Raw genomic sequence first — 12,697 nt, 5'->3', positions numbered from 1 at the left:
AAGTATACATTTACATAGAATAATTGAGATAAATAAACTATTTTTAATAATTCGCATGAAAAATGTAAACACATAGTGGTTTTCTAAATTACATTTCTCAGAAAAATCAAGAAAGACATTTATAATAATAATACAAACATTACAAATTGGTTTTAATTCATGTAAACGATGTATTGTCTTCCGGAAATATTATTTTATGAAGTACAAACAGAACAGCGCATACTTCAAAAGAATTCAATTACAGATCTAGATAAAGGCAATAAACAAACGTTAATTAAACATACATTCTTGTCTTGTCCTATCGTTTATAGCTATAAGCATGCCACATCCATCCCTATAATTTAATTACTTTATATTGAATAAGACTTTTTAATGCCTAACTGCTACATATATAATCTATATAATATGTATTCGAATAACCCGACTTATTTTTTTTATATGACTATAAAAAATAATTATGGCATTCAACCGAACTTCTTTATCCTTATTCTTAATTTTCGGGCTTATGAAATGAAATAGGAAATATATTATTTTAGTACGATATTTAATAAAAAATATTGATTTAATTAAAATAATGAACATATAAATATCGTGAATAGATATATTTTTTTAAACAAAGTATACGTATCACAAAATGCTTGTAAAATATAAATCATATAATCTATTATGAATTTTATCTGTGCTTTGTCTATTGCTTAGTGTTAACTTGTCAATTTGTCAACTCAATTTGACTTTGTTGAGGTTCAACGTGAACAAATAAAATTGCATCATTTTTTAGAAAAAACTCTTATAATTCTATTAAAAAAAGTTCAGGCCATAAGTAAAAGTTAGTATTTCAATTATCTTCAACATAAATTTTGTTATTAAGTCAAAAAATTTTGCTACATATAGGTTATAATTTTTTAACTTCAGATGCCGTTGTCCTGTCGATTTTATCAAGAAAAATATCCTGAAGTGGAAGATGTAGTGATGGTAAACGTAAGGTCAATCGCCGAAATGGGTGCATATGTACATTTACTTGAATATAATAATATAGAGGGTATGATATTGCTCTCTGAGCTGTCGAGAAGGCGTATAAGATCTATCAACAAGTTAATTCGTGTAGGAAAGACAGAACCGGTCGTGGTTATCAGAGTAGATAAAGAAAAGGGTAAGAAACACTTAAAGTTACGTCCTGTTTAAACTTTTCAAAAAAACCTTTGTGCATATGGTACTATATTATTATAAACTAATTTATAATTATTGTTCTCAACAAAAAATATAAACTCATTTTTCAATATTTTTGGTCAGTCATAATCTGCCCTAGTTCTCCACAAAATACTGTGTATGTATATAGATTTTAAATTTTAGTAAAATCTGTTTAGTTTAGTCATATCTATTATATTGTATTGATACTGAATAAATCCTAAGAAATTATAAATTTATAACCTTGTTGGTGGACGAAAAAATATCAAAAAAATAATATCATAAAAAAATATATTTTAAATATATTTGCATTTAGTCATTGATGTTTCGTGATAATTCTAATTATTATTTTATTATCTAAAGTCAACAGCATTTTTATTAGAATTTATTTTTTAATTTAATATAATTTAAAAAGTAATTTACCTGAGTATGTGCCTTTTTAAATTTTCTTTATGGTCACATAGTGACAGCTAGTTGCTACTAATAATAATACAATCAACATTTACAGGTTACATAGATTTATCAAAGCGTCGTGTATCTGCAGAAGACATAGACAAATGCACAGAGAGATATGCTAAGGCTAAAGCTGTCAACTCAATCCTTCGACATGTCGCTGAACTTCTTCATTACCAGAGCTCAGAACAGCTAGAGGAGCTATACAAGCAGACGGCATGGCTCTTTGAAGAGAAATATAAGAAAAAGGCATCTGCTTATGATTTCTTCAAACAAGCTGCAGTGTGAGTTTCTATTTTAAAGTTTTTTGCTTGAGAGTGAAAATTTAAGTATAAACATTAAATTATGACAAACCTCTTTAGTAGATAATTTGCTATCTTGATCAGTTGTAAACATCACTAATTTAAATGAAAAATGGAGTGAGTGGTTAATTGAGATCAGTGCAAGTCTAGTATAAATAGTATACCAGATCCATTTTAACCATTTCTTATTTAATGTTAATGCATCACCAACCTTGGAAACAGATGCTATGTCTACTAGTGCTTGCTTCCTACCCAGGGGGGCTTCCACAAAGCATTAACATCGCATCATCTGGTATAATTATTTTATTAAATGTTATTATTTTATCAATTTTCAGTGACCCTTCAGTCCTTAATGAGTGTGGTCTTGATGAGAAAACAAAGGAAGTATTATTAGCAAACATTAAGAGGAAACTCACCTCGCAAGCTGTTAAAATCCGTGCTGATATTGAATGTGCTTGTTATGGATACGAAGGAATTGATGCTGTTAAAGCTGCATTAAAATCTGGACTTGCTCTATCCACAGCCGAGATGCCAATTAAGATTAATCTTATTGCTCCACCTTTGTATGGTAAGTTTTGATATATAACCTCTCTCGACTTTATTGTTCACAAATCTTAGTTATACTAGATATTAAGTCTATAGACCTATAGCTTCCTCATGGATAACTCTATCTATTGGTGAAATGGTATTATTGGTGTATGGTATTTAAATCTGTTAAGTAGTTTTTGAGTTTATCCATTCAGAGAGACAGATGCAGCAAGAGTCATTGTTTTATAATACATTGAGTACAGGGCAATACTTGTCCTCATTTTTAATTAAATAAATAGTAAATACATTGTGTGTAAGCTATAAGATTTTCAACAGCATATCAAAATAATGAGATGATATAAAATTCGAAACGTAAATGCAAACAAGTTATAATAGTTTGCTTAAATAAAATATTATAATTTTTCGTTTAAATTTCAGTAATGACAACTTCCACCCCAGAAAAAACAGACGGTCTCAAAGCATTGCAAGATGCAATTGATAAAATACAGGATACAATCACCACGGCCGGTGGTGTGTTCAACGTGCAAATGGCTGTAAGTGTTATAAATCTCATACTATTTATATTATAAAAATAGGAGATGCCATATCCCAGTAGTGGGCACTTATAGGTGTTATTTTACTTTATATCAAGCTCTAGTAAATTAATATTGAGCCCAGTCTCAATATGGTTCATAGAAATCAAACTACCCGATTATATGTGCATTGTGTATGTTCTGTGCCATTGGAATGTCACCTTTTTAGATTATATATTTGTATTTATATGTAATAGCTAACAGTCACTATGTGATAGCCTAGACCGCTCGAAAACTTATCACAATACATCAACTATTACTGGGAAAAGGGAAAAGACAGTAATTCAGGTCGAGACCATTCGAAATCTGTATTAAAAAGTAAAATCTGGACTTCGTTAAAGTTTAAAAAGGGAAATTTTCTTTTTAAATATTGCCATTTGTTTTATTTAGTTAATATTTGATTTATTATAAGTTTGTATAAATTACATTATTATTATTTCTTACTAGATATTGATTTTCTCTATAATATTTAAGATGAGAAATATATGACTGTAATATGAAATTGTTCAAACAGCCGAAGGTGGTGACCGCCACGGACGAGGCCGAGCTGGCGAGACAAATGGAGCGCGCTGAGGCTGAGAACGCTGAAGTGGCCGGAGACTCCGCCGAGGAGAACGAAGACCAAGGTTACAGGATATTCTTATTTTAAACAGCATACATCATTTAATTTTCCTAATTCGTGATCCAGTATTTAAATGACCACAGATTATGTATACTCTATTCCAACCATAACAGGAAAAGAGCCAAATAACAACATTCGACAGCAAATTGACGCGATACCATTGGTCGAGAGTTTGATTAATCTATGATATTCACTATGGATTTGCGAAAAAATGCCTTTTTAAACGTCGACGAAACTGTTATCGGAATTTTGGAAGGAGAAATAAGGGCAATAGTGTTGTATTATAAAAAAAGATATATTATTCATAAACTCTTAGTAGTGCACGATATAGCTGAGTTATTAGCAAATCGTATGAAATACATAAATCTAAGGTTTGTTTATCTTTTTTCCTACTTCCATTGGAATAGGCTATATGCATATTTTACCGAGAATGTTTGCCAAGCAAGGCTGTGAGTAAAGCAAACTTATTTTATACGCCTTAGTCTCTGAGCAATCAATGACACAGAACCAAACCTATTGTTGCCGTAAACTTTGTCAGACGACCTTCTTTTAGCGTAATTCTAATCTTCCGAATACAAATGTTTCGTCACTTCGATTTATTTAGATATAAATATTTTCCTTTACATGAAATTCGCTAGATATTACAAATGTTGCTTAGCAACGTTCGGTAATGTTTAGTTTTAGATCACGAACTGTTCGTTTTATTTTGTTGTATTAAATTATAGTCAATCTAAAATACACACTGGATACACGAGATGACTAAATTATACACATTTTGTGTCCAACTATGTCATCTAGCAAACCTGCTGTCAAGGAACTCAGTAGTTACTCTTTTTCTCGAGTGAAATACGTAACCTATATGCAATTAAATGTATTATATTATTTAATTTATCTTTTCTTGTATTATCAGGTATGGGTGACGCCGGTATGGATGAAGAACCGCAACAGAACGGCGCCTCCGACGAAGACGACGATAACTGATCGTATTGTACTATATGACTTCAATATAAATATATATACAACCCTTTTATACAACACTTGTTGTTTTATTTAACATTGGCAGTTATAATTTTTTTCTAATTTAGCTACCCGCCCCGGCTTCGCATGAGTCGAAAAGGGGTCACAGTACATAAAACGTTTATGTCAAAAGATAAACATAAGAAAAAAATATATTCTTGTTTATTTTTCTAACTGTACTAGTATGTGACAGCAAAACATCATACAAATATTATGCTTAATAAAAATTATATATTGAAAGTCATGAATCAATTGATTTTATCGCGATGCAAAATGCCGACGTTCCTAAATATCTCATATTCAAAGGCTCAGTAGGTATATGCAAGGTCTCAGGGTGTGTCAAAGGAAAGAGGATTAGTGCAATACATACGCAATATCTAGACACGCGGTAGCGTGTCAGCCAAGTTCTAGTAACAGAACTGGCAAGCAGCACCGTGTGTAATATTACACGAACCATTTGGAGCCACTTTTGACCTCCTCATAACTCAAAAACTATTTGACATAAATGTGTCAAATTTGGCTCATATATTGAGACTCGCGAGATACATATGTGTTCCAAATTTCATAAACGCATCTCAAATGGTTATTTAGATATTAACGTCTAAAAATCGTCATTTTTATCACTGACTGACCTATAGATCAAAACTATATCCTACTTCCAGGTGACCTAGAAAGTTAAAATTTGGCATGCAGGTAGATAATTAGGCCAATATAAAGGAAAAAATCTGAAACTGGTAATTTTTTATCATTTTATTATAATTTTTCATTTTATTAGGTCTATTAGGAGAACACTTATATACTTAGTTCCTGTAAAGTTCCTGTAATAACTGCAATAAAAAAAATTATGTAAGAACCAGCAATCAAAACTTATGACAGCCGGTCTTAATGTGGATTTTAAGGTCTTCACGTGAATATATAACAAGTTGAATACCACCCTTAAGTTTTTTAAATCCAAATATATCCGTTTTAGTACTTATGAGTATAGCCGACTTTCGTATTTATTACGTTATTAACTAGCATTTAGCGCATATCAATGGTGCAAAATAATTATACTTAAAAAAATAATAATAATAGGCATTTCGGTACACGGCGCGCGACGCGACGCCGGAGCGGCGGGATAGGAGCGTTGCAATTAAACCTTAACGCGGACGTGTCTGAGCGAGTGGCAACCGCGCTCATAAGAATTATTTCAATGCCTGCCGATGGAAGCTACCTAGTCTATTCGACTGCATATGCATATTTTTTGTTTGAGTATACTAGTATACAACAAAAACTTGCTGATGTCAGCAGTCAGCAGGACTGGTGAAAGGGTCCAATGGAAAAATAGAGAAGGTACATTGGGGACGTCGACAACAACAATAGCGCACGTAAAATAACAATTCAATTTAAACATAATTTAATTTGCGAACTAGAAGTCAAAACCAAGTTACAGATATTAAGTAATGTACATATATGTTCAAAGGAAACAATTCTCTATTTGCTTAGCATATTCTACTACTATACACAAATTACAAGACCTTCGCCTTGACGGTGCTCTTTTCGACATAGGCTTCTCTATATTAAGTAAAGAGCAGGCTTACGTTGGCCTCTCCAGAGTTAAAACCTTAGATGGAGTACATCTTATCAATTTAGGTCCAAGTAAAATCAAGACACAAGAGAGCTCTATTGTAGAGTACAACCGTCTGCGCACGTTATACCACCCCTATTTGGCCAAATTAAGTATAAACAGAAAACGCGTAAAAAAATCCGGAAACTGAATGGGCATTTCACTCGAACATTTCAGAGGTACCTACAAGAAAATTAAGAACGTATCAAAAAAAAGACAATTATACCCCGTAAACGTAGGAAAATAGAATAGTTTAACAAAAACCATTTGGTATTAATTTTGTTATTAATAAGTACCTACTAATAATTTATATACAAAAAGTAGTGATATCTCATCAAAAACATAAATGTAAAAATGAGAGTCAAGTTAAATATTATGATATATACCTTGGTTGTTGGCTACTGGTACTTGGCTAGTTCTTATATGTTTATAAACACAAACTACAAGTTGTGTTTATAAACATATAAGAACTAGCCAAGTCAGACCATAGGCAACAATATATTACCCCAAGTTATAAGAAGAAATGATATTTTATGTAGTTATAAATAAATTTCAGAAAGGACTATTAACTTGGCACAAATTTAGATCTCACTTCTTTTGTCGTTGAAGACAACAACCAAGGTATATATCATAATATTTAACTTGGCTCTCATTTTTACATTTATGTTTTTGATGAGATTATAGGTATATACATATTAAACAATGATACGTCAAAAGTCTAGACGTAACATTGTGTAAAAAGTAGTTGAGAAGTCAATAAATCAATTATTTTTTTCCGGTTTCACAATAATTCGACAAGAATGCTTACAATTGAATTAAACTCGACAGCGATAAAATTATAATTTATAAACCCCGCCCCCTTATACATATTTTCCTTGGGTGTTTGTGAGATTTATATATGTATACTGTACAAACAGATTTTACTTCTATAATACTGTCGCATTTACATAGCCACGCGAAATTTATAAAACTACCTATAGCGTACAAACCGTTAAACTCCATTTTACACCCTCGGGGCTGAATTAAAAAAGTAGAATTAGTATTTCCCTGTGACTCAAACTATCTCCAAACCATTGAATCTAAATCGTTTTAGCTATTGTAGCGTGAAGAAGTAACAGACAGATTTACTTTCTCATTTATAATATTAGTGTATACATTTTTGATTAAATGAAACTGACTTATTTTAATTTAACGTCTTTTATTTAAGGTTAAAAATATTTACTATGTCATTTACATTATTTACACATACATTAAAAATCTAATAAATATAATTGAACTAATAAAATATATTTGAGAGTTCTTTGATTTACACTTTTTTTCCATTTATTCTGCTGAGCTTACTTCTTTGTATTTTATCGAAGAATAGTAAACCAGCTGCTCTCTCGATCGTTTCTGGCGGCACCTTGAAAAGAAAAACAATGTAAAATGAGAACAAGCAAATTTTCTCAAATATGATTGATTTCAAACAATCAAAGAAAATTCATGCCCTTCATTTTTAAAAGCTATAGCAAAATAACCAAACAATAATACATTCTGAAAAAAATTAAAAGTCTACAATTAAAAACGTTAAATTTACCATGTAAGAAGACACAGGTGTTTCATCCGGTATCTTCTGATTGGGCATGACATATGCCTCCATGTCCAACGAGCCATCAGGGGACTCGGCAACTACAACCTTGTAGAAGTGAGTGGGCACTGCCACTGTGTTGGCACCTATCACTTGGTACTTAATGTATGATTTACCATCTACTTCTTTTCTGAAATTTTGATAAATTCGAACATGTTATTACTTGAAATAAAAATTCTAAATGTGCCATGGCTTGACTTTGTTTTTTTGGTTATTTGTTTTCATCTTTTCATCCCAATATTCACTAAAACATTGTTACCCTTTTATAGTCTTATGTAAAGTACATTATTTACTCCTATAATAGAGACCCCATATTGTACTATATAATGTCCAAAATAGTTGCAGGTTTTCTTTTGAACTATAAGTATTCATGTACAACTCATGGAAATACTAATTTAATCAAACAAATATTATAAAATAATTGTGTAGCCATTGTTATTGGCTCTGTCCGCTCGCATAATTTTTCTTTTTTTGGCGATAGAAGAGCTATGAAGCCGCTTTATACATAATAGGTATGCATTTTGATAACAACTTAGGTACCAGTACAAGGTATTTTAGTACCAATTAATTTTTTAATTGCTATTTCATAATACAAATTAACTCAAAATATATGTTTCTTTAAATGATAAAGAAAATCAAAAGCTAATTTCTTCAAGGATGATTTGAATTGATTTGACTTATATGATGAGTAAATGAACAATAATTATTAATATAGTTTTCTTTTAGTTTTGAATTACTTTTAACAGCCTTATATATATTTAATTTACTTAATTGAGAATATTAATTGTTCAATATAAGAATATTAAATTTAAAGAGATTAATATTTACCTAGGAAGGTAAAGAGGACCCGTACAACAATAGACATTGTCATAAACCTTGGTTAGTTTCCTAACATGTTTCTCTAAGCGATTCCAAGCATGTCTGTTAAATCCTTCGCCGACCTGGTTATTAAAACATATTGTTTCATTATAATTATAAATGTAGATAATTTCTTTCCAATCAAATATGACAATGCAATTCTCTAAGAAGTCTACCAAATAAGACAATTGTCGTGACCATTTTGACTATGCCTGCTATATAGGTCTCTTATAATTTGATGGCATAGTAACCTTATATGACAAGAATGAATTCAGCCACAGGACCAGACACTATACACACTTCCCAAGGCACAGGTGTGTAAGACCTGTCAACTGTATAATAACTTTTATTGGGATAATACCCCAGAAACTCAGTATGTGCAGCATTATAAAACATATATTTATGTATGTTTTAACACTATATAAAGAGTTCAACAATATTTTTGTGTGCTTTTACTATTATGATCAAGGAAATCTGTTGTTTGTGGTTATTGTTACCTGAGGAGCCATGTTTGTTAGGAAGAAGGTTTGATCCACATGTTTCTGAGCAAGGCGATGGTTGCCAGCTGCTGCCATGTGACCTCTATCAAACCCTGATCCTTTGTAATCACTATTTTGAGATCTGCAATTTAATTAACAAAATATAAAAATCAATTCTCTTAAGTAAAACCTTAGTAACTTTATGATAATTGCCTGTTTTTAATTATATTAATGTCTTTAATATCATTTATTTCCCTTCTATTCTGAATAAAAGATCCGTTGTCAATTTCCAATATCCACTTATTTATAGAAAATATTGCATATAACTTTTTTTTTATGTTTGTAAAAGTTTACATTATTGATTGACAAAATAATTGAGCACATATAAAATGTTATGAATGGTATACATTAATTAATATGGAATGTATTGTAAATTGACTACTAAAATAATTCTCTGAAATTTATTGTTGAAGGTTAAAAAAAGGCAATTATTACCTAAAGAATGGATGAATACTTTCATCAGGTTTAAAGTCACACTTGCTTCTGTCTACAGCATCATTTTTCATGACATGCCCCTTCGTAATATGTTCAAACACCCAATTAGGCACCCTGTTTCGACGATCGTAAGATAGAACGTAGTCATCGTAGGAACGCACATTATCCAAACTGGGAAAGCCGTATTTCATAATTTGCGATATCTGAAAATATAATTAAAAAATTAATAATTAATGTGTTGATTGTTGTAAATATATTTTTTTTATTTCGTTTATTCACCTACTTAGCGCATTTAATTTTTAACAATTTTTATTTTTAATCAATTAATATAATTTACTTTTACTTAACCGCATAGTAGGTTAAGGTAAATCTATTGTTCATTAAATATGATTTTGTTACTTAAACTTACTCTATCTTGAGGAGAACCGCTCTCTGTATATGGTGTTGCTGCAGATACCGTGCCAAATATTGGCAGACCAGGCATGCTTTTTAAAGTTTTGCCATCGATAACCACTGTGTCACTTAAACTATTAATTTTATCCTTACAACCTATATAATATCCCGCTACACCGACCGCACCGAGTTGAGCGATATGTAATATTCGCTTTGAAAACATTGCATACAATTTATATTATTTTTTTATTATTTATAAGTAGATATAGCAGAGGTTAGATAACTTTAAATTAAAATTTTAAACTGTCAAATATCAGATTATCGATTTGATTGTCAAATGTTTATTGTTTAACTTCTGACCCTTAGTGCTTACTGACAAATCATTATAAAATTAACATCTGGTTACTAGATATTTTGTGTAACCTTTTCAGAAATGTGTACTCCATTTTTAATTATTTGTGAGAAAATAAAAATAATATTTGTAAATATTGTTTTTCAACTAAATAAAAATATAGTTTTATCTGTGTACCTTTCAAGATGTCAAAACACATGTCGGCTGTCAGCTGATAATTGACAAATTACGATTCTAATTAGAAAATAGGAACAGAAGTGCTCAAAAATATAAATTAAATAAGAAAAACTTACTTATGTCCCTTTAATATAAGTATAATAATTATAAATGAGAATCATGAAAATCCTATTTAAGAACAGAAGAATACTGTTTTTATCATTCAACAAAAATAAGTATAGTACGGCGCCGAAATCCTTGGCTACATTGCGTATAGGCGAAAAAGAATATCGTACAGATGAATACACTAACATAACACCTAAGATATTGTCGTATTTAAATCGTAATTTGCATTTAAAAAAAGATAATCCTCTGTCTTTAGTGCGTCAGCGAATTGTAAATTACTTTTATTCGTCCTTTACACACGGAGGAAATCCCATATTTAGCGTGTACGATAACGTATCCCCTGTAGTATCAACAAAGCAAAACTTCGACGATCTATTAATACCAGAGGACCATCCGAGTCGAGCTAAGTCTGACTGTTATTATATAAACAGTACAACACTCTTACGCGCTCATATGACTGCTCATCAGAGTGAGTTATTGAGAGCCGGACTTGATAATTTCTTGATGATTGGAGATGTATATAGACGAGATGAAATAGACTCTACACATTTTCCTGTGTTTCATCAAGTAAGTATTACCCACCGTAAACAAATAATGCAATAATTTCCTTTCCTAATATTTTATTATGTCTAATTTAAATTGTTTGATAACATTTACCACCAAACAATATAATAAAACTCATTTTATTAAAATTGTTCATAAACATGTAATAATGATAATATTACAGATAGATGCAGTGAGATCTCAGAGAAAAGAACAGCTTTTTGAGAATCATCCAGATCTAGACATTTTTGAACCATCCTTTGACCGAACAAATCCACATGCTTATACAAACTCAATATCAAACCCTATTAAACAGAGCTGCCACACTTTAGAAGCAACAAAGTTAATGGAAGCTCAGTTGAAAAACCATTTAATTGGTATGGTTCGCGTTTTGTTTGGTGAAGACATTAAATATAGATGGGTTGATGCCTACTTTCCATTCACCCATCCGTCATGGGAGCTGGAAATTTACTACGAAAAAAACTGGATGGAAACTCTAGGCTGCGGTATTGTTAGGAATGAAATTCTTGCAAATGCAGGTCCAAATAACACCATAGCCTATGCATTTGGGATAGGGTTAGAGAGACTTGCAATGGCTTTATATAAAATACCAGATATAAGATTGGTGTGGAGTACAGATTCAGGATTTTTGGCACAATTTCAAAATAAGAATGCCAATGCAAATATTGTTTATAAGCCAGTATCCATCTATCCGCAATGTACGAATGACTTATCTTTCTGGCTACCACCAACAACTACTATAGATACATTTACAAGTAATGATTTTTATGATCTAGTCAGGGATATAGGTGGAGATATTATTGAACAGGTATTAATGTGTAATATGTTACTATGTTAATAATACTGTAATATGTTTTTTATATTATTTATTTAAATTGTTTATGATCGAAAATTCTTAAAAAATAAAATTGGCTGTAATTTTTTTAATCCTAAAAGTTTTTATTTAATAATTGTTAGCTACCTCATAGCATACCTCAAAAGCAAATTTGATATAGTAGCTTAGGTAAGAGTTATTTAATTATATGTACTATTTTTTTTTCCAGGTGAAGTTAAAGGATAAATTTATTCATCCAAAGACAAAGAAACATAGCCTTTGTTACAGCATAGTGTACAGGCATTTAGAGCGGACACTTACACAGGCAGAAGTTAACAAAATTCACAAAGAAATCGAAGATGCAGCCACCAAAGCATTTAATATTGTTGTTAGATAAATTTGTTAATAAATAATAGTTAATATAAACAACAAAGGTTTTTATTACAAAAGCATTACAATTGTAGAATTTTCTCAACATTCAGGAGTTTTGTTTTGTTTTTTTCTGTCTAAAATAGATATTATAGAAG

The 12,697-nt window shown here is 30.8% G+C and overlaps 3 protein-coding genes across 3 annotated transcripts; 2 read left to right on the top strand and 1 right to left on the bottom strand.

Annotated features, from left to right (window-relative positions):
- Positions 1–705: 705 nt before the first annotated feature.
- LOC125073338 (eukaryotic translation initiation factor 2 subunit 1) lies at positions 706–4,718 on the top strand. The gene is made up of 7 exons (XM_047684126.1): positions 706–826; positions 913–1,150; positions 1,694–1,922; positions 2,276–2,508; positions 2,907–3,022; positions 3,576–3,687; positions 4,594–4,718. The coding sequence occupies exons 2-7, from the start codon at positions 913–915 to the stop codon at positions 4,662–4,664; spliced, it is 999 nt and encodes a 332-aa protein (XP_047540082.1). The 5' UTR covers positions 706–826; the 3' UTR covers positions 4,665–4,718.
- Positions 4,719–7,499: 2,781 nt separating this feature from the next.
- Positions 7,500–10,448, bottom strand: LOC125073367 (endonuclease G, mitochondrial). The gene is made up of 6 exons (XM_047684170.1): positions 10,175–10,448; positions 9,766–9,968; positions 9,289–9,412; positions 8,762–8,874; positions 7,883–8,063; positions 7,500–7,708 (listed from the first exon to the last, which is right to left on the bottom strand). The coding sequence occupies exons 1-6, from the start codon at positions 10,379–10,381 to the stop codon at positions 7,613–7,615; spliced, it is 924 nt and encodes a 307-aa protein (XP_047540126.1). The 5' UTR covers positions 10,382–10,448; the 3' UTR covers positions 7,500–7,612.
- A 276-nt stretch (positions 10,449–10,724) lies between these two features.
- Positions 10,725–12,697, top strand: LOC125073360 (probable phenylalanine--tRNA ligase, mitochondrial). The gene is made up of 3 exons (XM_047684161.1): positions 10,725–11,359; positions 11,520–12,164; positions 12,400–12,697. Exons 1-3 carry the CDS (start codon positions 10,838–10,840, stop codon positions 12,565–12,567), a joined length of 1,335 nt encoding a protein of 444 aa, XP_047540117.1. The 5' UTR covers positions 10,725–10,837; the 3' UTR covers positions 12,568–12,697.

Source organism: Vanessa atalanta, chromosome 24, assembly GCF_905147765.1.
Source record: "Vanessa atalanta chromosome 24, ilVanAtal1.2, whole genome shotgun sequence".
In the NCBI taxonomy this organism is placed as follows: domain Eukaryota; kingdom Metazoa; phylum Arthropoda; class Insecta; order Lepidoptera; family Nymphalidae; genus Vanessa; species Vanessa atalanta.
The sequence above is the reverse complement of the archived record's forward strand: the minus strand, read 5'-3'. Positions and strand labels throughout refer to the sequence as shown.